This window comes from Diplotaxodon limnothrissa, linkage group LG2 (genome assembly GCF_057381915.1).
Source record: "Diplotaxodon limnothrissa isolate DT_005_m linkage group LG2, D_limnothrissa_male_GT1.1, whole genome shotgun sequence".
In the NCBI taxonomy this organism is placed as follows: Eukaryota; Metazoa; Chordata; class Actinopteri; order Cichliformes; family Cichlidae; genus Diplotaxodon; species Diplotaxodon limnothrissa.
In genome coordinates, this window is record NC_140597.1 from 28,211,550 (window position 1) to 28,238,557 (window position 27,008).

At 42.9% G+C, this 27,008-nt stretch overlaps 1 protein-coding gene across 2 annotated transcripts in view; it reads right to left on the minus strand.

Annotated features, from left to right (window-relative positions):
• The window catches only part of LOC146638596 (glutamate receptor 3-like), a 104,286-nt gene that overhangs the window by 4,985 nt on the left and 72,293 nt on the right, over positions 1 to 27,008 (minus strand). For both annotated transcript variants that reach the window (XM_085361847.1, XM_085361845.1), the window contains exons 5-13: positions 25,203 to 25,256; positions 23,959 to 24,120; positions 23,069 to 23,236; positions 22,590 to 22,694; positions 20,459 to 20,563; positions 18,426 to 18,632; positions 16,022 to 16,395; positions 13,714 to 13,912; positions 520 to 767 (exon numbers count right to left, since the gene is read on the minus strand). In XM_085361847.1, the coding sequence (XP_085217973.1) occupies positions 520 to 767; positions 13,714 to 13,912; positions 16,022 to 16,395; positions 18,426 to 18,632; positions 20,459 to 20,563; positions 22,590 to 22,694; positions 23,069 to 23,236; positions 23,959 to 24,120; positions 25,203 to 25,256 (1,622 nt within the window). The remainder of the gene's footprint in view (positions 1 to 519; positions 768 to 13,713; positions 13,913 to 16,021; positions 16,396 to 18,425; positions 18,633 to 20,458; positions 20,564 to 22,589; positions 22,695 to 23,068; positions 23,237 to 23,958; positions 24,121 to 25,202; positions 25,257 to 27,008) is intronic.

The following is a 27,008-nucleotide window of genomic DNA, read 5'->3' on the forward strand; positions in this document are numbered from 1 at the left end:
AGGTGGCATAAAGGGTTACGTAGTTTAGAACTGAAGTGTGCGGGATGGGGACACTTGTCATTGAGAAGAAAAGTAACAACAACAAACATCATGCAATTAACATTCGTCACAAGTGACAGCGCAGCTTTTAAGGGCTAAATTGAAAAACCATTGAACTGTTAAATTAAAAGTGACAACACAACAGTCAGGTAGGACAGCACACGGGACAGAAGGAGAGATCGAAGGAGAGAGAAAAGCAGTGGGAGAGACATAAATATGAAATTATTGTTAGCTTTAGTCTCATTATCTGGATTTGACTGCTCTGCTATAAAACGGCAACTCTTTAGAAATACAACATTAAATATCGTTAATTAACTTTTGTATCCAAGTGCAATGAAAGGCATACAACCGTTACCTCTGTGTCCATTAACAAGAAAAAAAAAGTAAGGAGAGGAAGAGAAGAGAATGACAACAGGGGAACATCAGGGTAGGTGGAATACTATAACAACATAGGGGATATTGTTATATTATTCCACCCACCTTAATGCTGAGCCTTTGGGCGTCGCCACACCGTAGCCTTTCGAGTCGAGGTTCCCGCCGACTTTCATGGTGTCGCACGGCTTCCGCTGCTCGATGTACTCGTTCATGGTGGACTCGAGGAGAAAGGCGAACTTGCCCTTCGACTTTCGTACCCGGGCTACGCCATCGGGTGTGGTCTTAACAAACACAGAGGGCTCAGCGGATTTCATGTACGACCACATCTTCTCGTAAACTGCTATTTTGGATCGCTGCGCAGAGAAGAGAGGGAGAAAAGGAGTAGCTTAGAAATCTGAAAAATCACACGTGCAATGGATTTCGGCATATTTTTGTGCTTCGTGATCATACGATTTAAAAAATGGCATCGTGAAGTATTTATAGACATCTTGGAATGAAAATGTGTGATATCTTTAAATACTTCCAGGGAATAGAGCTGACAGACCTTTATGAGATCATGAAGTACAAGAATTTACAAAATCCATTCCTTTTATCAGCATTCTGAAAATGTACCCTTTAAGTACGTCACTTGAAATTCACTGAATGGAAAAATCAGTTATGCAAAAAAAGATCTTTAACAATTGAAAGGGTGTAAATTGCAGGTAATGATCATTCTATCTGAAAAATTTGCACAGGCCTCGGATTTGTTTCCTGAAAGTTCAGCCTCAGTGGGCTGAGCCTGAGTTTATGGTCCTAATTTAACTTGTAGAACTTATTACATTCATTTATTTCAACAACACTGCTAATGAAATATCTCAACTGTGACTCTGCACTGTAGACGAAGCGAGAGAAGCGAACAACAAGGCAACCCATCACAAAGTGACAAGGATGAGCATTTTCCCGGCGCCCGCAGACAGGCTTAGTGAGCCTGTAAAATCTGGAGGAGTCGGGCACTATCTATAATAAGCATCAATTAAATTATTCAATGCCGCTGGATTTATTTTGGCATAGGCATTTCACACATCCCGGTGTGATCCTGGTCCAAGCAGTGATGAGCCATACTTTCCAAGTGCTGAAGATTGGATCCCACATTAAAAAACAAACAAACAAACAAAAAAAGCCAACACATTTTCTTTTAAGCAAAGGCCAGAAAAAGGAAGAGCAAAAAGTAAAAAATAAAAAATCATAAATTTGCACGTAGAAAATGCCAAAATCTGCCAGAGATACACTATATTGCCAAAAGTGTTTGCTCATCTGCTTTCAAACACACATGGACTGGAGAAGCATCTTATTTTTAATCTACAGGGTTTAAAATGATATCGGCCAAATATTTGCAGCTGTAACAGTTTCTTGAAAGGTTTTAGAGTGTGTTTATCAGAATTTTTTATTATTCGTCCAGAAATGCATTAGTCGGGTCAGACACTGATGTTGGACGAGAAGGCCTGGCTCAAAGTCTCTGCACTAATTCACCCCAAAAGGTGTTCTTTCAGGTTGAGGGCAGAACTCTTTGCAGGCCAGTCAAGTACTTCCACACCAAACTTGCTCATCCATGTCTTTATGGACCTTGTTTTGTCTACTGGTGCACGATGAGGAAACAGAAAGGGGCATCCCCAAACTGTTCCCATAAAGTTGGGAACATGAAATTGTCCAAAAAGTCGTACTGTTCTCCTGGATACTGCCAAACCCAGACTCGTCCATCAGATTGCCAGATGGAGAAGCGTGATTCGTCACTCCAGGGAGCAAGTCTCGACTGCTCTAGAGTCCAGTGGCAATGTGCTTTGCACTGTAAGGCTTGGATGTGTAGAGCTGTAGTTTCCATGAAGCTCTCTACACAGTGTCCTTGAGCTAATTTTTTTGGCCACATGAAGTTTGGATGCACTATGCGCCTCAGCATCTGCTCTGTGATGGAGCAATTCAGCCACTTCTGCTTTGTTATAATACCACTAACAGCTGACAGTGGAATATTTACTTTTGGCAACATAGCGTACTTTGCTGTGGCCTTTTTTTTCTTCATACCACAAATCATTAGTGTAACAAGAATGAATAATTCATAATGTTAGTAAATTAAGATAACAAGACTGGGTGTGGGTATAGAGGGAGTGATTACCTTTTGTATATATTGTTCCAGTACTCCCTTGCCCATTTTTTGAGCTATCCCCTCTAGCTGTGTATCCTTTCTCTGCCCCGAGCTAGATATTCCAAGTGTTTCCTGGTTTTTAGACTTTGTTATTCCCCTGCACTATTAGCATCATTAGCATTGCTATTATTAAAGCTTGTAAGTAAGTAAAACTTTATTTATAAAGCACCTTTCAAAATATAAAATCATAGAGTGCTTCTGTCACAGTATGTCGAAGCAGACTGTATGAATGTGAGGAGGACAAAAGGCGAGCCGTTTAATATGGCTGATGGAAAAATACTAAGGCAAACAAAGATGAGAATAAACAATAAACAACCTAATTGGGGAAAAATCTTAAACATGAAACTTGACCTGGACACGTGGATACAAATATACCTGGAAGATGGAAGATGGAACCACGACAACATGACAACAAACTTGACAACATGGACAAGAAGCCAAGAAACATGACAGACTAACAGAGAAGACCAAAGTGAAACCTAACTAAACTAAACTTAAGGTAACCAAATGATAATCCCATTACTCAACATATTTAAAGGGATAACTTAAGAACCAGTGCCGTCAGCGTTAATCTCATTAAAATGACGCTAACGCCATAACCGCTTTAACACGGCAAATCTTCCTTAGTGAGTTAGCGTGGATCGCCTTGTGCGTGGGGCTGCGCAAATGCGTTAGCGAGCTAACCGCACTAACGAGGTAACCGCCTTAACGCAGCCATGCAGCCCCACGCACAGGGCGATCCGCGCTAACTTGCTAAGGGAGATTTGCCGCGTTAATGCGGTTATGGCGTTAGCGTTATTTCAATGAGATTAACGCAGACAGCACTATTAGAAACTCAAAACGTAAACTGAAAACGCTGGGTCAGAGACCCAGGATCATGACAGCTTCACAACAGCCAACAACTGATAAAAAAAACAAATCAAGAGAAATTAATAGAAATCAGATTTTAAAAGATGTGTTTTTAACTGGCTTTTAAAAGAGACCACTGATTTAAAATCATAAAGAAGACAGTTCCACAGTCTGGTGGCCACTGAACAGAAAACTCTGTCTCCTTTTTTTCAGCTTAGTCTAGGGTACCAACAGCAGGCCCTAGTTACAGGACCTCAGGGACCTGCCAGGGACAATGATATACCCTGATATAACCTGGTGCCTGTCTGTGAAAACAATCCTCTCATGATCCTCACAGGAACATGACAGCTTGCTGTACAAAAAGTGTTTTACCTTTGATATTTTATATATTTAGCATGCTTAATTAAAAAAAACAAACAATGGGCACAATTGTCATACAGTTAAGTTAACGTGCTGACACCTGTGGCTTTATGCGCCCAAACATACTGACCAGAGCACAGGCACATGAATTGGTAAAAAGCCCCCTGTAACTAGAGCAAATCCATCTCTGATGCATTTCTGTTAATAAACAAAAGCATTAACCTTGACCAACAAAAGTGCTTTTACTTGCTTTATGTAATCATATACAATTTGTTTGCTGGCATCTGTCACAGTCTAACCGGGCGAAGGGTGAGAATGAAATGAGACAGCAGCATAACACAAATTAAAAAGCCTGCATGAAAAATGTTCAGAGCTCAGATGAAAAGGAATTCAAGCTGTAACGATAGCTGATCTGCTTTAATTCAAATACAACAGATGAGGCTAAGGAGAGTTAGATGTGCTATATTTGACAACAGCCACATTCAATGACTTCAGTTTGCATGTGTCAGACAGCGTGAAGAGGACGCTAGTTTTTGGAGGACATTTCCCCAAAGGCACGGGGCTCATCTGTTCAGTGGTGGGAAAGCTCCAGACGCCTCCTAGAATGAAGAGAAAAGAATGGATCTGGGCATTGATTACTGACGACAGAGTGTGCTGCCTCAGTGCTTTATGAAGTCAATTCATCAATAGCAGGACGGGGAGTAGGGACCAAGTGCGGCCGAAACCTAAATAGGCTGGTTTCACTGCTTCTGCTAAAGTCACCACTGAGACGCTTAGACAAGATAGAGAGAGAGAAAATAAGACTCAGTGAGAGAGCCCAGCAGGGAAGGAGGGACGTTTGATTATTGAATGCTGGTGCACAATGGCACGTACAGTACACCCACAAGAACACGCCACTAAGAGCTAGGGTTGCCAACTCCCTGAAAAATAAATAAGGGACACCTCGTGGCCAGGGCCGGGCGACCCAGTTGTCTTCACCCTTCCCAGTGTGGTGAATTTTCTAGCTCTTTTTTTGTGTGTGAAATTATTTTTTTAACCATTTCACTTGAATTTGATTTAAGTAGATGTGTATTCTTTGTGATATGAACACATGTGAAACAAATGATCATTTAGCCATTTATTTTTTAGCTCAAAATGACAACATTAACACAATAAAACAGGTCTCCTTCTTAAACAGAAGCCTGTCATGCTTAACTTTTGAGAATATAAGTAAATCTTTCTTTAAAAGAACTCTGTCCTGCTTAACTTAAAATAATAGAAAACAATAGAAAGAAAAACATTCTTGTAACAGTGCTCATTTAGTGCATTTAGTACAATTGGCTTAATGCTAATCAGCTGCTCCTGTTTGTAAACCCGCTTGTTCCCATGATTACGCATCATAACTCATCATCATTATTCATCTATGTATTACTTTTATGTATTAGTCATCTATTTGTTGTAATCATCTATCCTTACAGTTGTTTATTACACAAAATAAATTATATTATCACACTTCTGGCCACATAGCGCTGATATTCACTGCACATGCCCATATTAACTTTTTCCAGCCAGGTGTTTTCCTTTTCCCATTTTTCCCTTTCTCTGAACAAACATTGCTGCTCTAATGCTGGGCTTACACTGTGCGGTTTTAGGCCCATTTTGAGCCGATTTTTGAGTGATCGGACCGATTTTGGCCTTCATCGTGCATCGTGTAGTATACGTGGGGTAACGAGAAGTGATTAACACCTCACGACCAGCTCCCGATCATCAATCGCTCGTGAGGGTCTCACCACAGCCGCTCACACTGCTCGCGCGCAAACACGTAAACGTTGGTGTAAAAGATGGAGCAGCACGGCTGTGCAGCGTGTGATCTGGACACAAGCAATGGAGGCACACAACCGTGAAAATAGTTGGATTTACATTGCTGCTCAGTCACAGCTGCCCGATCAATGTTTTTCATTAGCAATTTAGCAAAGTTGATGGTGGTGGTGTGCGTGTCTGTGTGAGTGAGTGAAAGACGGAAAGAGAGAGCGCGACAGATTTTCTGTTATAACCTTCATTTTATGGAGGCACAGTGTGAGCACTCAGGTCGCATCAGAGCATCGGGCGGTATAGTGTGAGACCCTGCATCGTGACCTACCAACTTCTAACCCCTGCGAGTCAATCGTGCAGTTTGAGCAGGAGCTGAATAACGTGACTGAAAAAATCGCACAGTGTTTGCCCAGCTTTAGGTGTACTGTCGTCCGAGACTTGCACCGCAGTGTCGGCGTTTGTTTCCCTGTTGGCCATGCTTCTTGTTGTGGTCATCTGTTGTCTTCCGGTATTTTCTCCGTAAGTGACCTTTCCTTGACCAATGAGATGAGCGGTAATCTGAATTGTCATACTCGTAAGTGTGCTGTCAGCTCATTGGTCACAAAGCAGGAGAGGGGCTGGGAATTATGTTTTCAAACAAAGCGTTAATTCCATTAAAAGTTATAGACTACTTTTGATTCTCACTGTATTACGGGACAAAGTGCGTCCCTTATTAGCTCAATACGGGACGTGTACTTTTGTTTCGAAATACGGGACGATTCTGTTTTTTAAGGGACGGTTGGCAACCCTACTAAGAGCCTACTCCCTTACAATGTAATCATTCACATTCCCATCTATGGTGGTCATTTAAAATTCAATTAGGGAATAATGACTGTAAAAGTCCATAATCAATGAACAGACAATTTGTTGAGCAGTTAAATACGGCCATAAATACAGATTTATACACTTGCCACTCCTTTACACTATATAATGGCCCTGTTAGAATATACTGCTGTGTCCTAAATGAGATTCCCACGATTTGACAGGGAATGGCTGTGATGCCTGTGTTGCATGGCTCTGTGTTCGCTATCATGCAAATGTCACAACCCTCCTTCTCTAGATGTCTTTTAAATTACTAAGATCAAGCACAGTGTTGCTATCTTTATAACAAAGTACCTAAATAGTGAGTCTCAGCCTACTCTCCTTCCTACTTACCTATCTGCCTACCTAGGCGACATTGTTACATCATCTGTGTAGGTGGTTTTCCTGCAAGTCTGTCTGAAACTGCGAGTTTCCTGCATAAAGACAGGCTCCGGTCTGTTATTTAAGCCTCCCGACCTAAGAGGAGGAATAAAAAGAGCAGGACTTTCCTCGAGTAAAACACAGTCAGGGGAAAAACGTTGGTTCATTTGGCTCTGTTTGTGAGTCTCCAATAACTGCAGTGGGTTCACAGTTTATGGATTGCATTTTCCCAGTAGGATGTTAACATTAAAACACTATAGTTGCTAGTAAATGACTCATATGCAAAGATATTGTGTCGCAATATAAGAGAAGATATTTAATTAAAAGGGTATCCAGCCAGTAAATGTTGGTCGGCATCATTAATGCTTGAATGGAAGTATCGCTGTCGTTGCCTTAATGGAAACTGACATAAGAACCAGATTTCAAATATAAATTGGGATAAAAGTGAGTTTTATTGTAGTTTTTTTGTTTTGTGTTTTTAACCTCCTAGGACCTGGGCCCTATTTCAGGAAGCCGGTTTAGTGCAAACTCTGAGTAAGTATACCCTGAGTTAACGAAAACTCTGGGTTTTCGGTTTCACAAAGCGAGTTTAGATTAATTCTGAGTGAGTTACTATGACGACACACTCCGTGAAGCTAACCTGCCCCCTAGCAGGTTTACTTCAACTAACCCTGACGTTCTCCGCCTCTTTGTCGGAAACCTGACTGTAGGAAGTGTCAGACATGGCGTGTCCCTTCCTTGAAGAGCCAGTAGATGTTGAAGCCCAAATTCTCCGCAGAGCTCTCCGCCGGGAGAGAGTGATTAGAGCGCGTTTGGACATTTTATCATTTCCTGATGATTTCCTGTGTGAACGTTACCGTTTTTCAGCACAATCTACAATTTATTTGGATAACATCCTCAGGCCTAATATTGCTCATGTGACACATCGTGGACATCCTCTCAGTTCTGTACATATTATTTGTATCGCACTTCGGTTTTTTGCAAACGGGAGCTTTCTGTATAATATTGGTGACGCTGAGCACGTTTCCAAGGCTACCGTCTGTCGGGCAGTCAGGAATGTTACAGTTGCACTGAAACGTCTCCTGCACTCGTTTGTGGTGTTCCCTGGTCATAGACCCACAAGATTTATCAAAGAGGGATGCCACAAAATTGCAGGTAGCAGGATGAACAAAACTTAATTCATGATGTGGTGATACTTGAACTACTACTTAAATTTTACATTTATTTTCACGGTTCCCAGGCGTGATTGGCTGTATAGATGGCACTCACATTCCAATCGTTGCTCCTTCAGTAAATGAAGGAGACTATGTGAACAGGAAGTCTTTCCACAGCATTAATGTACAGGTACATAGTTCCCTGTAGCATTTCAAACTAACAAATTATTTCATTATTAGTAATGGATGCTAATTTGTGTTCTCTGCACTGTGAAGATCATATGTGATGCTGCCAACATTATCACAAATGTGGAAGCCAAGTGGCCAGGCTCTGTGAGTGGTGGTGGTGGAGGACCCCCACCTGTTTTTCGGGCCTCCGCTTTTTTTTTAGTGGCCATAACGGGTCACATTTGAGCATACAGAGTAAGCAAATATGTACTTGTAATGCTCAGATAATTTCAATAAGTGCTTACAGAGGGGAAATTAATGTAGCCTCTAACTGCAATTGATTTACATCGGACAAACAGACACTATGGCTCATAATACAATTACACCATACCTGTTTGGACTATATTTTTATATTTCATTTTTACTTGCTGCCAGGAACGTTTGGGGCCTGTTGGGTTGCACCTGCACTCACATCACATCACAAAATAAAATGTATGAAATAAAAAATAAAATATAATAAAATAACGTGTTAAATGGGTGGAAATCCCTAGATCAATGTTTAAATTAACACTCACGCATTGACTCTGTCGGCTATGTTTTGCCATGCATGCTCCCTTTCTTTTGCAGCTGAGGCTGTGTTACTTTTTTTCTGCAAAATTTGCATGTTATCGGCATATGCTGCCATCAGAATTTCGGCCTCAAGCGCTGTAAAATACATTGACCGCGCCTTCTTTCCCTCCGTCTCCATGGTGACTCGCTTAATCTGTGCTCCACTAATCAGGGCTTTATGTATCCTCGTGCGCGCGCTTAATTTGGGGTTAAAGCAACTCCGCGTTGATTGAACTAATTGTTATCAGCCTTTCTGAAACCGAATATTCCGAGTTGGACAGTTCGGGGTTACTCAACCCTGAGTATCGTTTTTCACTCTGAGTTTTCTAAACCGGCTTCCTGAAATAGGGCCCTGGCGTCCACGTATGTGGACATCACATTTTGGGATGTCTAGACCAAAATAGTACATTTTGCTCTACAAGGGCCTGATATCCAGATACGAGGACATTATACTGCCGCTGTTCTATCGACATTTAAAACAAATGTCCTTATATGTGGATCTCATTTCTCTGAGAAACAAAAATCAGGTAAAAAAATTAATTCTTTGTTTTTACATTCATCAGGTTGCTTTATATTGTAAGGTAAAGACCCTACAATAATAGATTCATGAAAACCCCAACAATCAGACAACCCCCTATCAACAAGCTTTTGGCGTCAGTGGGAAGGAAAAACTCCCTTTTAACAGGAAGAAACATCCGGCACAATCAGCTCATAGATTACTGGCCTTCTGCCGTGACTGGTTGGTGGTGAAGGGGAGGAAGACAGGACAAAAGACACGCTGTGGAAGAGAGCCAGAGATTAATAATAACTAATGATTAAATGCAGAGTGGTGTATAAACACACCGAGAGTGAAAGGAGGTGAGTGAAGAGAGTGGTCATTGATTGTAGAATACAAAATCCCCAAGAATATGGTCGTTTTTTTTTTTTTCAAACAATGGCTGCTTAAAAAGAAACACGTTTCACTGAGATTGCAGTTGAGTCGAGTTGCAGAAGTTAGTGAAACATGGTCTTATTTGGATTTACACAAGTCTTGGATTTTCGAGTACAAAAGAAGTTGCAGAAAAGTTATGTTAAAACTTTAAACGAAGATTTTTTTTTCTGCCATTACCAACTATTCACCTTAAACTACTTTAGATACAAAAGATTTTCCTCTGAGACTAATCAGGTTACCCTGCAAGTATCTCTTTGCAATCTAGAGAATGCTTATTGGCCTGAAAACAGTCTTTAAAGTCTTCTGTGATGCAGAGGAAGAGAAAACAAAGGTGAAGAAGGTTTACATTTCTGTATTTTGAAGATCACTTCTCCTTGAAATCAGCTGAAGATTCTATTATTGCAATATTGCTAATAATGTCATTAAATTGTTCAAGGAGAAACACGTATTTAAAGTTCAAAGTCAAAGAAACTGACCTCTCTGTTCTAAATAACCGCTTAATCTGTATTGATTTGGAATTACGCAGCGTTTCCAGGATGCTGTCCACTGCCCTTCGAACCGCAACCTGTTTTTTATTCTTCCTTCGGCGTGGCCGGCTGCTTTCATTATAGCCTCCCCTACATACGCTCCACTGCTTGTGTATCTTAAAGGCCATCTCCAAACACACCGCCACTACATTTCATTCGACTTTACTTCACTTCCATTTTGTTTGTAGACATCACCACTTTCCTCCAATATCCTGTGTGCCAGGACTACCTGTATCTCAAGTATGCAGAGATGAAAGTTGAGGCTCTGGGGGTGTACTTTGTCATTGAAGTGCCACATGCTACACCCTGAATACCAATTGCTCGTCTTTGATGCTCGTTGCTGGACTCCAATAACCGCTCTCGCGCCCGCTGTTGCCGCTGATCTAAAGTTCGCCTGGGCCCTCAGAGTATGGTGTTTTTCCTCAGAGGTTATGCCTATCTTGCGCTAGACACTTTTGTCAGCTTTCCCTTTTATGCAAACAGCCTCTAATCTTTATAGGAGCCACCCCTTTACCCGGCACTGTACTGAAACACAAAGTGACAAGAGCTCGGGGAGTTGTGTTACAATGCGCTGCATATGACTGCAGGGCAACCTAAGAATTTCTTGCATAAATCTCCTTGACTGCTCTTCTTCGTGCTACCGTGCCCTAATGCAGGTCTACTCTGCATAAAAAAAGAAAAGCTGCTTATTAAACATTGCGTTGGACCCTGCTGAAGCCACCGTGTCTGTACCACAGTAGCTGAGACGTGAAATTGATTTTCATGCTTAGTAAAATGCATTGGTGACTGCACTCAAGCTGCTGCTCTCATCTCCAACACACCTGCTGATCAGTAAGATGCATGATGTTCGCTCTTGAGGCTTGCGAGTAATGTGCAGTCTTATGAGGACAATAGAAAACAATGCTGCACTCTCATTTCTCTGTGCAATTATCATTCTTTCATTATTACACTGTTAAATGAGGTGCATGAAGGGACAGCAGTGTGGTTGTCTTTGATGGTCTCACCCCAGTCTTTACACATAATTAAACAGCCACATCAGCTCATTTTATCATCCCGGCCGTTATTATGATCCAGCTTCTGCCTCCATGTACATTTGGAAATGTAACCGAGCCAAGCCTTTCTGATGGAATAAAACCTCATCAAGAGGATAAACATGGCCTCGCTGGTACAACTCATCATTTTCTAATCATCCAAAACCCAAATATTCAACTGGCTGCATGAAAAGATCCATGACAGGAATTCAAATGATGAAACAAACCACAGCAGTGCAGTAGAGCATGACAGCTGCTGTGTTGAGGAAGAGCATTACAAAGCTTGAAGCTATCCCGCCACTGTCTCAAGGTAATGCAGCAGACGGGCTGAAGACAGAGGACCGAGGAGAGAAGGGTGCCCAAACAAGCAGGGTAGTCTTGGGAAGACGAGCCAAGAACGGGCAGAGGCGGTGCCAAGCGCCTAGAGCCAGTCAGGCTTCCGCTGGGCACGTCAGCGGACTCCCAGGCCAGCTGTCCTAGCTTGTTGTGGGCAGCAGAATCAGCAGACTCTGACACCGCTCTTTGAAAATTCCTCTGCAGCTTTTCTAAAATTTCTGTCATAGGTGTACACAGCGATGGCAATATTGCCACACTGTCAGCTGTGTCAATTTATCAGGCACAGAGGAAAACAGCCTTGGAGGAATGTCTGAACTCCAGTAGATAATGGGATAATTCAACTAATATTAATACATTAAAATCCACACAGGAGTTAGAGAGCTTGGTAGCTTATTACCACAAGCAATATTCTTTTTTATGTATTTCTTTGTACTAAAAAGGTAATAAATATGTTTTGCAGCACTGTTCCTCTTTGTCGGGGAGCTCTGGAAAATAAACCAGGTGAAATCATGAAAAATTCAAGGCCAGCAATGTCAGAGATGATGACATATGTCTTGTTTGAAAATTTGGACTTGATTTAAAATTTCCAGCTGGTTGATGCCGTATGGGTCTAATTAAACCTGAATGTATTTCCTGAAAACAGATCTGAAATAGAACTTGAACTCCGATTAATCAGTGTGTTTTTTTCCTTGTCAGCTTTCTACAGCTTTAATTAAAAGTCCCTTGGAAGAGCAGCTCACACATGTCATATTCCTATTTGAAGACTCGGGGATGTATCTAGGACGCTCATTATACAGAACACAAGAAAACTCCAGACTTCCCGACCACTTCTCAGACAGTTCCTACCAGCAGACCTTCGGTGGCTCCGTCGTCAGACTCTAAAGCTAATTTGTAACTGGCATCCGTCATGTGTGTGACACAAAGGCGTATAGTACACTGTTTACACACCTGCGCGGCATCTCTGGCGAAAGGGAAAGTGATGACAGATTTATGAGGTGGTGTATAGAGAATTAAAAAAAGATGCGGTCATGCGCCATGTGTCCTAGAATGTGCGATGTTACCGTTGAGTGCAGCCCCCTTTTTTTAAACAGCCCCAGAGTTTGCAGACTTAAAAAGAAAAGGGTTTTAAACATTAAGCTGTGCAGACACTATCTTTCCCTTCTTTGTTTTAACCCCCCCCCAAAAAAAGCACAGAATTGACTTTGCATTTTGTTGTCGTGAGCAACGCAACCCAGGGGTAATACAAATGAAGTGCTCTTTCTGCCAACAGGCTGCAGCTGTGAAACATATGAATTGTTTCTCTCCTGCTGATGAGTAATGAGGGAGCGTAAGATAAAAGACTGTCATATTGCCTTTTCGTCATCACAGGCTGAGTGCTGTTTCGTTAATGCTTTTTCAACACTGGACTGCTAGTGTAGCCACAGCCATGAGCTTTAGCCATCTCTGCGTTTCACATCAGAAGCCTGATTGTCTCAGATATGAGCACTGTCTAACTGCTGTGTAGCCTTTCGCAGACTAATACACTTTTGCTTCAGATTTTAGTTCATTTATAACCTAATTGCCTGCTTAGTCTCTCACACCAACGGACATATTGCTTATTCCCTCTAAAATGTCTTTCAGACTGCTCTGTTTGACCTACAGGGCTCTTCTTCATCAGGTCCAATTTGCCTGCCATGGCCAGCTAGCTAATTACACTTCATGAACTGACCCTTCTGAGTTTGAGTCTGATGTGGGTACTTTGATTAGCCTCCTGTTTTTATCACCTCTGAGTCTTCCGTGTTGTTACCACGCTTTCTGCTGACAGGCCCCGTGCCTCAAGGTTGCACACTGCAGTAGTACTGCCAAATTTCACGTTTGTGTCATAAGAGTTCAAGAACTGCTTCTGTGTCAACACGCCTCATTTGGAGCAATCTTGTGCAGGTCAAGAGTGCTGCACTAAAGGTACAAAATGGAAAAGTTGCAAGGAGGAGTTGATCAAGGACATTGCACAGAGCAGTTTTTTATAATTCAGAACGCCTGAGTGCAAAATATTTAAACCAAATGCATTATTTGCCATTTGAGCTGAAAGAAAAAGGAGCCGCTGGCTGATTAGTGTTGTGCTGTGTGTGTGTATGCGTGCATAAAGCAGTTTCTTGACACTACTCACCCTAAAGAACTCTTTAGTGGAGCCTGAGTCCAAAGTGCCATATGCTATCTCTGTCTGCTTTGCCAGATCTTCGGCACTTTCTATAGGAGAGACCATTCTTTCAACTGTCAAGAAGGCAGCCAGGTTGGCTGTGTAGGAGGAGATGATGATGAGGGTGAAGAACCACCACACACCGCCAACAATTCGGCCTGACAGAGACCTGCGAGAGAGGGGTTGACGACAGGGAAACACGGGATGTAATTACACGGTGGCATGTGGTGGCCATCAACCAGCTAAGATCTGCCAGTTGTGTTTAATGTACCTAATTGCATCAGTCATCAGAATTTCCATGTAAATCATTAACGGCAACCTGGTGCTGCATCAGCACTCTGAAACAGCACATTTCCACGGAACAAGTAAAGGCAAGTTGTTTAAATGTACTCCAATCCAAGTCTTTATTTGCTTGTGAAACAATCAGGGTTCAAAAGTCATTTCACAGCCTGTGGAACGTATTGATCTGTCTACTATGGTGATAAATATTTCATCGTACGCTCACTGACACTGACATTGCATATACAGTGGGGCAAAAAAGTATTTAGTCAGCCACCGATTGTGCAAGTTCCCCCACCTAAAATGATGACAGAGGTCAGTAATTTGCACCAGAGGTACACTTCAACTGTGAGAGACAGAATGTGAAAAAAAAAATCCATGAATCCACATGGTAGGATTTGTAAAGAATTTATTCGTAAATCAGGGTGGAAAATAAGTATTTGGTCAATAACAAAAATACAAGTCAATACTTTGTAACATAACCTTTGTTGGCAATAACAGAGGTCAAACGTTTACTATAGGTCTTTACCAGGTTTGCACACACAGTAGCTGGTATTTTGGCCCATTCCTCCATGCAGATCTTCTCGAGAGCAGTGATGTTTTGGGGCTGTCGCCGAGCAACACAGACTTTCAACTCCCGCCACAGATTTTCTATGGGGTTGAGGTCTGGAGACTGGCTAGGCCACTCCAGGACTTTCAAATGCTTCTTACGGAGCCACTCCTTTGTTGCCCGGGTGGTGTGTTTTGGATCATTGTCATGTTGGAAGACCCAGCCCCGTTTCATCTTCAAAGTTATCACTGATGGAAGGAGGTTTTGGCTCAAAATCTCACGATACATGGCCCCATTCATTCTGTCCTTAACACGGATCAGTCGTCCTGTCCCCTTGGCAGAAAAACAGCCCCATAGCATGATGTTTCCACCCCCATGCTTCACAGTAGGTATGGTGTTCTTGGGATGCAACTCAGTATTCTTCTTCCTCCAAACACGACGAGTTGAGTTTATATCAAAAAGTTCTACTTTGGTTTCATCTGACCACATGACATTCTCCCAATCCTCTGCTGTATCATCCATGTGCTCTCTGGCAAACTTCAGACGGGCCTGGACATGCACTGGCTTCAGCAGCGGAACACGTCTGGCACTGCGGGATTTGATTCCCTGCCGTTGTAGTGTGTTACTGATGGTGACCTTTGTTACTTTGGTCCCAGCTCTCTGCAGGTCATTCACCAGGTCCCCCCGTGTGGTTCTGGGATCTTTGCTCACCGTTCTCATGATCATTTTGACACCACGGGATGAGATCTTGCGTGGAGCCCCAGATCGAGGGAGATTATCAGTGGTCTTGTATGTCTTCCATTTTCTGATGATTGCTCCCACAGTTGATTTTTTCACACCAAGCTGCTTGCCTATTGTAGATTCACTCTTCCCAGTCTGGTGCAGGTCTGCAATACTTTTCCTGGTGTCCTTCGAAAGCTCTTTGGTCTTGGCCATGGCGGAGTTTGGAGTCTGACTGTTTGAGGCTGTGGACAGGTGTCTTTTATACAGATGATGAGTTCAAACAGGTGCCATTCATACAGGTAACGAGTGGGGGACAGAAAAGTTTCTTACAGAAGACGTTACAGGTCTGTGAGAGCCAGAGATTTTCCTTGTTTGAGGTGACCAAATACTTATTTTCCACCCTAATTTACGAATAAATTCTTTACAAATCCTACCATGTGGATTCATGGATTTTTTTTTCACATTCTGTCTCTCACAGTTGAAGTGTACCTCTGGTGCAAATTACTGACCTCTGTCATCATTTTAAGTGGGGGAACTTGCACAATCGGTGGCTGACTAAATACTTTTTTGCCCCACTGTATGATAGCTGCAACGAATGCAAAATTAGCACGAGCAATGAACACCTAAAAGGAGAAGAACAGAAAATTAAGATTTCATGTAGTCATCAGATTTGTTTTTCTATTTTCATCTGCTGTCCACTCCTTGTGTCTACTGGAGCTGACCCACCTGGGGGAGATGTCACAGCCCTGCTGCATGAAGGCGCCCAGCGAGAACCAGAGAGAATTGAAGATGCCAAAGTCATTGGGAGGATCGGGGGGAGTCTGAGGGTCTTTGGTCTCATCCTGTTCCTCGAGGTTCCACTCATAAGGACTAAACCGACTGACCAGGAACAGGACCACGCTCACCCCGATATAGGCAAACACTATACACATCCAGATTTCATAGGCCAGAGGGTCCAGGAAGGAAAAAACACCGGGCTTGGACTTTTGCGGCTTCTTTATCATAATGGAGATGCCCAAGCTCATAAATGGCTTGGAAAAGTCTATCACCTCTTCTCGCACCAGTGTAATGGTGAGAGGTGCAATGGCTATATCTGCTCTCTGGAAACAGGGACATGCACAGCAAGTGTTAGTTATGACCTGCATAAAGAAAGAGGTTATTTATTTATTTCTTTTCTTTATGTTTGAATGGCTGGAGCTGAGGGGGATATAAAACAACAATATTTTATTATACATTTTATACATATCATTTTCATAAATGAGCCACCACATTGGAAGACAGGCTGAAAAACACACAAACACACACACACACACACATGCACAGTCACGCACACAAAGAGAGAAAGCACGGTCACATTTGCGCCGTGTGTTTTGTCGTGACCTGGGATATTAGCCAACACTTGGAGCGCTAAATGAATCAAAACAAACTGTTTGCAATCAAACACAAGGCAAAATTAAGTGTTAAGTGCGCATGCTAATTAGAACTGTTAACTTTTAATTTGCGAAATGTAAACAGGTTGCTGCATAGAGAAATCTGCGAGCCCTCCCTGTGTACACTTCATCACATGGCATTCAGCACGCCGGGTTTCCCAAACTGTTTATTCTGGCATTAGCTTTTTTTTTCTTTTTTTTTTCCCAAGCTGTTTCTCTTTATCCCCCTCCTTTGCTCTGCTGCTTCAATCACATTATATTATCAAAACACATCCACGGAGGTGGTGCTGCCTTTTTAGAAATCACAATGGGTTTCTCTGTAAAGGCAGAAGAAAATAATTAATCATGTTCAACAGTGTTACTGCAGCTTGTGTATGTGATTAATTAAATAACTGCTCCTCTTCAAAGCAGACAATACGCAGAAGACGATTCTTCATATCGGCCTGGGCTGTTGTTTTTTTTCTCTTTTTTTCGCGGCGAAACCGAGAAAACATTGGACTGAATCAGCAGGAGGCAGAAAATGTTTCTTACAAGGTCAGCCGAGGAGCAACACAAATAGAGCCGATAAACACGACTGTTTTCTTTGCCCTGTCAACACAACGTTGCGAGCAGCTATAACCATTTAATCCGGGGTGCGGGCGTAAGCAGCACTCAATCAATGGTGAGGGAAACAAAGCAATAAAGAGCAGCCTCGGGCCTAACCTTTAAAAGACAACTAAAATCAAATTAATTTACTGGTCAAAAGGTCAAAATGTACAAAACTATTAGTCCCGGCCCACCTGCTGTAAAATTACAGGCCTGGAAAGACTTGACAGAGATGTGATTGGAAGATTTTTTTTTCTCCCCGCCTCCTCCCCTTCCATCTGCAAGGAGTGGTCTTTTCCCATTTGAAAGATAATTTGGTGGCGATAGCACATCAAACCAGGCAATCTCTCAAGCTGATAGTTAGGAAATTGAACAGATGAGGAAGCCAAACCCTCATGCATTTTGCATTTGGCCCCCGCTCAACCGCTGTGGCCTTGGAGAGGGGTGAGCGGGTTGGTGGGGTTGGATGGGGCGGCGGGAGGGGAGGCAATTTTGGATTGCTGGAGGTGTCGCACGGGCCCGGGCGCCGTCAGATGTAAAACACGGTGTGACCCTTCGCTAATCTGAGAGGTTCAACGTTTATGGAGCGCGCCACATATGGATCTTGTTGTTCCAAACCGCAAGCCACAATTTAGCTGTTGATTCTAAAGCAGATTTTCTCAGCTGTGAATTTACAATGCGGCGTATTCATCATACACATGAAACATAATTACACAATCACTTCAAAGGCATACACTCTTTCATTCATCAAAGTTATTACAGTGTGTTTGCCATATGGACTCCTTCTTTTGCCTTCCACCTACCTCGGTATCGCCTGCAAGAGAGTTAGGATTTTCAGGCTAAAGCAAAGAGCATTAATTGCAATGAACAGCACTGAGAAATGATTTCATTTTCTCCATCTCAAGATGATCACCAACTCCCCAATGCTTCAGGCCGCATTTGACAAATTCACTCACAGCTGAGCTTCCTGGGCCAGCATTAGGCTTTTGCACTGGGCGAGAGCTGATGAGTTCACTATGGGTTGGTGATAACCTTAATATAGAAAAATGAGATCTCCTCTCATGTTGAAGTTCCTTGCAAACTGTCATGTAATCAGTGAGACTCCCAGTACTCACCCCATAGACCAGTTCACCCACCATCCCGTTCCACGTCTTGGTCTCAGGGTCTCGGGCTCCGTACTTTCCATCCATTACTATAGACAGTTTGTACTTAATTCCAACATGTTTGGCAATCTCAGATGCTAAATCGACGCAGTAGCCTTCATATCTGTCATTCCCCTCCAGATGCATATAATTTTTCTTGTACATCACATAAGGAGCTTCCTGTTGATTCAAACACACGCTGGTTTATTCACTCCCATGCCATCGCACAGATTCCATTATACAGATGTATGCATGCACGCTCTCACATAACTCCGTGCACGCACGCACTCCCGCACACACACAGAATATGAGAAGCTGCTATAACCACATCCATGCAGTCGTGCATACACAGATGATGCCCTGCGAATGCACAAATACGCACTGATAACAGCAGCGTGACCGAGTGTTCACACTGCTTTCATCAAGCGGTGGCAGCCAGCAGACACCAAGGCCAATGTACCCAACCCATTTTTGAGCCCAAGGCCGTAATAAAGGGGGTCAATGAAAAAGAGGATAATTGTTTCAATGGGAAATAATTTAGAAAAAAGAAAAGTTTTTCACTTCCACAGAGTAAGCTGGGCTGGGAGTCATTGGTAGGCAAGGTGTGGGTCAGCTCAGAGGTGGGTGGGGATGGGAATGGGTTTCATAAGTAAATGCCAGTGACAGGAGAGGGATCAGAGAGTGCCCATAGTATCTCGACATATTCAAGCACATTGCATCAATGCGCAGTTAAAGGCTGTTTCATTCCAAAAAAACCAAACCAAAAAAAAACCATAATATAAAATAAAATGATTATAAAAAGCTGTTGTTTGCTATCTAGGAAAAAAAAGAGCAAACGAGTACTCTGTAAAATAAAATAACTAGATCAGGAGAGCAGGAGCGTGCTAGTGTTCCTCTCCTTTTCAAAATGCCGGTGCAGCTCGTCTTTTCTCTTACTGAGCACATCATCATCATTATCAAACAATAGGACTGCTCAGGAGAGCAGGCATTGTCATTACAGCCACACACAATTAGAGTGCAAGTAGGAGAGCAATGGTTTGTTTGTTCTGTGCTGAACGTATCCCCTAACCTTGGATCCATTGAGTATTTTCTGCTTGTTAACACGTGTTTGCCTCCTGACTGTATTTTTCACCTGGAGATGTTAAATGTTTCCTCTCACTATTGAGTGACGCCGGCTTACGGCTCGGAATACAGATGAAGATCTAGCTTTGCATAAATCCCATGGACACTTATCACTTTTCCAAACGTTTTTCTTTGTCATTTTGAAGCGTTTGTTTGCGGAGAACAGGTAATTAGAATGCCATTAAACAGTCAGTAAATATGGGAGCCGTCCAATAAGCCCGAAATATTTACCTACTAAATCCAGTTTAAAGAAAAGAAATCGAAAATATATTTGGTGATCATATGTTCCTTTGTGAAAGTGCCTCGAACATGATCCTCCGTTTAAAAGGCTAACAAGCTGTGCATACTTCAACACAGAACACATAGCAGGAGCAATACAAAATAGATTGAAGGGGAGATAACAAGGGAAAAGAAATACAGCACCTTCTCATCATCCCCATCCAATACTGTTTATTTTGCTTTGCCCCACCTGGGAAACCATTGCAGTATCATTCTGTAGTCATTCTGCGGCCAGTCTATCCCAAGTGTCATTGAACATTTACTTGATGAGGACAGACAGGTCTACTTACGTATGCATTTGTATGCTTTTTTTTTTTGTAACTGATGGAGTCAACCATAATCATTTATACCATTATTGTGATGTCACTGCTACGACAGGCCACTGAAGTATGGAAAATCAAAATGCTTTGACACCCACACGGATACAGTTGAAACACTCCTCCAAGCCGGATCGACTGTTTCAACGTGTAGTGAGTGGATGGAAAGCAACACAAGAAAGATGTGGTTCTACCCGCCCAGGACAGAATGTATCACTCATTGGAATCAACACCATGACCTTGAGTGGCAGAATACGTGAAACATTTAAAATTGCGTGGAAAGTGTACCATAATAGTAGTGACCACAATCGTTCGGTTTTCCACTGAGGAGTCGTTGGAGACCTGCAGATCCATAATATTTACAAACCGCGAGTACTCATTCCAGTATCCGATCTGCAAAGAGAAAACAGCGGTTAGTGATGCACTCCGGCCCACGGTCCAGATATAAGTGAGCATACAGAAGGGAAATGAACAAATATTACAGGGAAATGCAGCGCTGCAGAGCTCATTGAAACAACGGAGCTTTCCCCAGAGACTTGCTGCCTCTGCCCTGATGTTTAACCACATGAGCAGAGTACTAAAACAGACCAGATAAACAGGTACAGTTTTCTGGGCATAGAATGCTGCGTTTACATTTCTGCATTCAACGTGCAGATAACGGACGTGATTACAGAGGGACTTTTGCCTTTTACGATCCACCCGAAATTCAGATACCCAATTGCTCCTTTGCAATCCGTGAGCAAATGGCAACTTCAATCCCTTCCACCTTTTTATGGTAAATAATTGATATTCAAACCTGTGAACCGCATACACGTTTAATAATCTAGCATAATATTGCAGTGGCTCCTCAGTTTTACTCTGTCCTGCCGCTGTAGTTACTCTGCATTCTGCTCTACAGATGCTTAAGTCAAACCAATGTCAAGTGTTTGTTTGCCCGTCTGAAATAATGGCTGCTCTGGCTCGTGATGAAACGTGTTGCATATGTTATTGCCAAAAGTCTAACTGTTGCTGGCTTGGATTTTTCTTTCCTTCACATCTGGTCTGCATTTTTTCTTTTCCTTTTCTTTTTTTTCTCTTTTGCATGAGATCTTTCATGTTTGGGACAAACAGGTGTACAGCAGAGACTGAGCACCAAGTGGGGGCGCTAGAAAGCAGCAGACGCCTCAGAATTGAGCTCCCGATCGTTACAGCTGTGGCTGTATTAAGTGCACTTGGCAGACTGGGTGATTTGGGGTGGCGGGCGGGGCGGTGCTGGACGTTATTAAATGCTTATTCCAGGCTCTCTAGTCCTTGAGTGATATTTGAGACACTTTGCTCGAGGGACACGGCTGCTGGGACCTGTGTCACGGAGTGTTGCTCCAGTGGCACTGTCCTGATCTCACCCCCTAGCAGCTGGGACAGATATCAGCCCATGCATCAATCGTGACAGTCACAGCTAAGAACCTTCATCCTCGAAACTGTCACTGGGGTGACTGGGGCTCCAGGTCCATGACAAAGTGCCGCCCAGCCTGCCCGACTTGTCTCGTCTTCCCTCGCTCCCTCACTCTCTCCCGCTGACCTCCTTTCTCCCGGCCCCTCTCCCCGCTCTCTCCTCCTCTGTTTGACAGTGTAGGGATAGCTGTGAGGGCTTTGCAATGCTAATTGAAGTGTGGGCTTTAGAGGCCTGGGAGGCAGGCGGCATAATCACACATCACATCACACTGAGCCCACACTTATCCAGCTAACGAGAAATTCACAGCTGTCTCTTGGAACTCAGAGAGGTTATGAAATAAAACCAGAGGTCATCATATGGTGCTGGTTATAATGTGAATGTACCACTGGGAATTAGCATTTTGAAGAGGAGCCAGAGGAATTCTTGGATCCTCCTTTACAGTAATTGGTTATTTGAATGGTAATTACTGTCAGAAGAGGACCAAATATCAAATCTGTGCTATCCTACAGCAACGAAATAGTTCTCTATCATTCTTTTGATAGGACAGCTTTAGCTATCAGATTGCAGGCTACGACTGATTTGTGAGGCTTGTAATACTCGGCATAGCTCATCAGTGCTGCTACCTAACAGAGGTGGAGAAAGGCAATCAGCATTACTCTCTGCTGTCCTCTCAGCCCTGCTGGTCCCACCTGGCCCTCAGTACTTTAATAAATGGCAGTACAGGCTTGCTTGAAAATGTTTTCCACTTCTGCACAATCATGCATTAGTCTCTAAATGGCTCGAGGCAACATGTGACCAACAGTCACTGAGTTTTGTTCTTTTAGAGCCGAGAAATAAATCATTTATAAATTACACTTTGGCCAGATTCCATGATTTTGATGTGTGCCAGCTGTTAGATTTTTTAAAGAGAGAGATGAAATGTTTTTTGTTTTTTTGATCAGGTCTGTACGTCACATTTGATAGATGACAGCCACCGGCCTCTCTTACCTTCCTCGGCCCACCTGTTTTCATTTCGTAAACATCTATGGTGTAATTGGTCCTGCGGCCATAGTTGTCAAACTGGATGTTCCCAGTCATCCCCTGTACTTGGACCTAATGGGCAGACAGAAAGACACAGTGGAATGTGCAGTAGTTATAACCCAGGTTGCATACTGTAGCTGGCATTAAGGTACTTGGAGTCCACGGAGCTACTGAAGTGCATGCTGTCTGTTAATCAAATGATGAACTGGATACGCTTTAATAAAATATATAGTTTTATGGTAATGAGGGCCTGGATTTTTGAGTGAGCTCTGTGCAGAGATATCTGCAGGCAGAGGGAGGAGAATAGCTCTACACTCTCTTCCCTTCTCTCTGTCACTTTCCATCTTTATCACTCTCTCACTTGCTATTTGTGCTTCGCTTCCTCCAGCCTTTTCTTTAGTTTTTAGCTTGCCACTCGCTTTCCATTTTCCCCGCCCCCACCCTACCGTTTTGAGAGCTCTCTCGATGTCTATGCCTTGGCTCCAAGGTACAGCGGGATTGGCTAGGCAGTCTCCGGCGCTGCCTCGACGAGAGACATCCACACGTTGGCGCCGCAGGTACCTGAAGGCCTCTGCTATCACCAGGATTGCATCGTGGGTCAAAGCTGAAGTGTACTGCACACAGACACACACGCAAGTCAAACAACAAAACAGCTAAAGACACGCTGAATTGGTGTGAGGTAAAAACAAATCAATAAAAAAAGACTGCTGCTTTTTTAATAAAGCTGTTAAAATGAGAAAATCCTGGTGTAATTTGTTCAGCCTATATGTTGCTCTCATGACTTGCATTTCAGCACTTGCCAGGCGGGTCAGTCTGGGCGGCGCTGGCGAAACCTCTGACAGCTTGCTCATGCTAAAAATAGCTAGATTAGATAGATTGGATTAGAAAAGCCAGGACTTCTCTAAGGGTCAGGACCTCTTTGAAAACTTTTTAGCGGGGAGAATTAAATAGAGAATTAATGCATGATTTTATCTCCCACGCACTTCCCTTCCAACTTCGCCTGACCTTTTCACCACGGAGGCTAGAGCCACTTGTTTGTTGACCAGCGCACTGTGACAAAATCTAATTAAATGCCATTCAAAATCCATTTCTTTCTTGATCATTGTTTAATTAGATGTAAATTGAAGCAGCAATATAACCTTGGCTTGCGCTGCCTATCAATATATCGATTGCTCTGAGGGATGCAACGCTAAGACAGAGGAAGCAAAGGGTGGGAAAGACAAGAGAATGACAAAGGCAAACAGAGGATGAGAGGAGAAGAACCAATAGACAGCACTTTAGAAAGGATGATCGTTGCACTCCGCATGCACAATGAAAGGCCTTGCAAGCATAGCACCTTCAGAGGGGCGTTTCGGGCCTCTGGGAATTCTCTTTCATCTAGCCGCTCCCAGCGCTGAATAAACTGCTGCACAATCGGGTTCTCAGGGTTGACTATCTGAAACCCTGAAATGTTGGCTCCACCGGCGAAGACTTTGTCCAGGCTCACATTAGAAAATCCCTGAGACGAGACAAAAGAGAAACGGGGGAGGATGAGACTCATGTAACTTGTTTTTCTTTGAGGTCTTTTAATATAACCCGGGGCAAAGCTCCACAAAATATTAGCAGCCATTCTGGCAGCGCGCAAGGTGCATTTTATTAAGGATCCTGTGCTGTCGGAGAGAGCAGCATGTGTTTGCAATTACACTGAAGCAAATGTTTCTCTTCACACTTTGCGGTGGAACCTGAATTCATTTTCACATACACAAGCAGCCAGAAGATACTTTAGAGTTTGTGTCATACCATGTAGAGTCTAAATTTTTTACTTGAACCAACTGGCCTAGTTTCATTCAGAAAGCCTTACCATGTTAAAAAACAACAACAAAAAAAGCCCCCCTAACACTTTTTAATGCATTTTAAAAACGTACGCTGCACCAGCTGCCTTTAAATTTCCTTCTTGACCCTGGAGCTATGACAGTTATTTCTTTTTATGGTCAAATCACTGTTTTTTAAGTGCAGAATTGTGTCATGTTGTGCAAGGACACGAGTCTGACTGCTGCATAATCACATCTTCTAAACTCGGAGAAATGGCAGCAGGAGATCAGCGAGTGAGAGCGGGGCCGGCCTTTCACTTAAAAACGCTCATGCTAATACCAAGGCTAAATGAACATTACATTCCCGAGAGTGAAGGGAAAAAATATGGCTGCCCTCCAAGGATCGTTAAAAAGGTTAAATCCTGTTTATTTATTGCTAAGGATGCTCACTGATATTCAAATATGACTGTATACTGAAGCAAAATTGCAATGTAGTGTGACTGCTGGACTGTGATTTATAAAGCATGAGGCACAAACATTGAAAGCCTTATATATATATATATATATATATATATATATATATATATATATATATATATATATATATATATATATATATATATGTAGAGAGAGAAAAAACTATATACAGTCCTATATAAAAGCCTTTAATCCACTTATTGTCCATGCACATTTGCACCCAAGGCTGAGACTTAGACTCCATGCAGAAAAAAAGCTGGTGTCCCCCTCCCCACACCCCCCACCCCAGGGGAGCAGCATAGTTATTACTCACAAGATTGGCCAGAATGTAGTGGTAACCACGGCTGTTCTTCCCCAGGGTTACAACCTATGGGAGAAAAACATCGATACAGTAAACCACCCATGAGATGAGAGTTAAGAGCCAGGGCTAATGTAAGTGACTACAGTAAACGCGGCGGCATCCCGTGAGCACGCAGGATGCCGCCACAGACGTTTAAACAAAGCAGATCTTCTAAGGAATAACACGGAAGGGGCACTGTTGGGGGGGGTTCATTAAAGAGGAATTGATAATGAGAGAGAAACAGCAGCAACATGGAACATCCTTGATCGCTTTTAAGTCATTCACGGCGCTGGGACGTGAGTCCTCGGTAGCTGCTGGACAGAAGGTAGAAAGATGTTTCAAAAGAATTTGTAGCGAGAGAGTAAGATGTAGATCTCTCCCTGCTTTGAAAATATCACACCTTTGGAGCATAACAGCATGTTTCAACCCACACAGTTTGTCTGAAAATAGTAAGTGGTGTTCTAAGCCATTCCATCACTGTGGTACTAACCATATGCTGTCTTTTATTCTAGATTTTCTTCATCTTTTTTTTCTTTTTTGCTCTGGCCCTGCAGATAAATCCAATACTGAAACTCTAAACAGCTCTGGCTTGTCTGTGCATTACATGCTGGACAGGTTTTTTCAGTCGGACCTCGTGAGGTCTGTTATTTATGAGTTTGCAGTCTTATGCGGATGGACTTCTGAGTGGCTGCCATGCAGAAAACCTGTCAACCATGTCTCCATTTTCATCTGCGCTCTACAAACAGAGCAACACAAGTTTACAGCAAAATCAGCATGTTTGCACATGTTCTGGCTCCGTTGCAAAAGCAAACTGTCAGTTTATCATCTGTTTGTGCATGCGTGTTCGGCTGGGGACGTTGGATATTTGTTACAGTGGGTCGTTTATGACATTCCCACAGAGCAGGAGAGATTGATGCAAAGCACTCTTGCATCTACGCATTTTGGCACAAAAAACTGTCTTTGGGGAAAAAAAAAAAGGGAAACAGTTTCTCCTGCTTTAAGTATAATTATAGCATCATTTTAACTAACCTATGTGCATGACCTATGTAGCGGTAGCAGTAGGAAATGATTGAACAACCTCCCTCGCTTGGACTGAGCATACTCAAAAATCAAACAGACCACTCGTCTCCTTGTGGACATTTGAAGGTTGCCCACGAAGGGAAGAGACATCTTTAGTGTTTTTCACAAACTCACAAAGCCTTTCACTCATGCCATCAAGCTGCTTGGGTGGGTCTGACAGCCTCCCCATCATTAAGGCTTTAAACTTCCACCACTGCTGAATGTCAGACAGACAAGAACAAACCAAAGAAAAGTGAAATAGAAACAAAGGGGAAGTGAGCTGATTATGATGCAGAAATAGCCAGAGACGACTGTTAGAATCCATCAATCTCCTTCTAATGATTAAGTGACACAAAGCTTCATGAAAATAGCTCTCTGCAACACTTTTACTGCAGTGAAATCACAGCGAGACAGATCAGGATAATTCTTCACGAGCCAATTTGGACTCTTTGCACTGCTGCATTTTCGCTGGACAAACCAAGTGGCTCCACTTTCCTTCACTGTGTGCTAACCTTGACTCTGGCCATAAGCCTCATCACACCTGCTCAGGAACTGGGCAAAGAAAGACCTCACCACCTGCCTGCAACCTAGAGCTCGCAGCCAGTCTGGCAACGGCTACAAGAGGCAACCTTGGGATGGAGCACAGCGAGACATTGATGACAGAGACACACAGAACCTCCAGCCAGAGTACACAAACCTTTCCCCTCAACCTCTTTAATT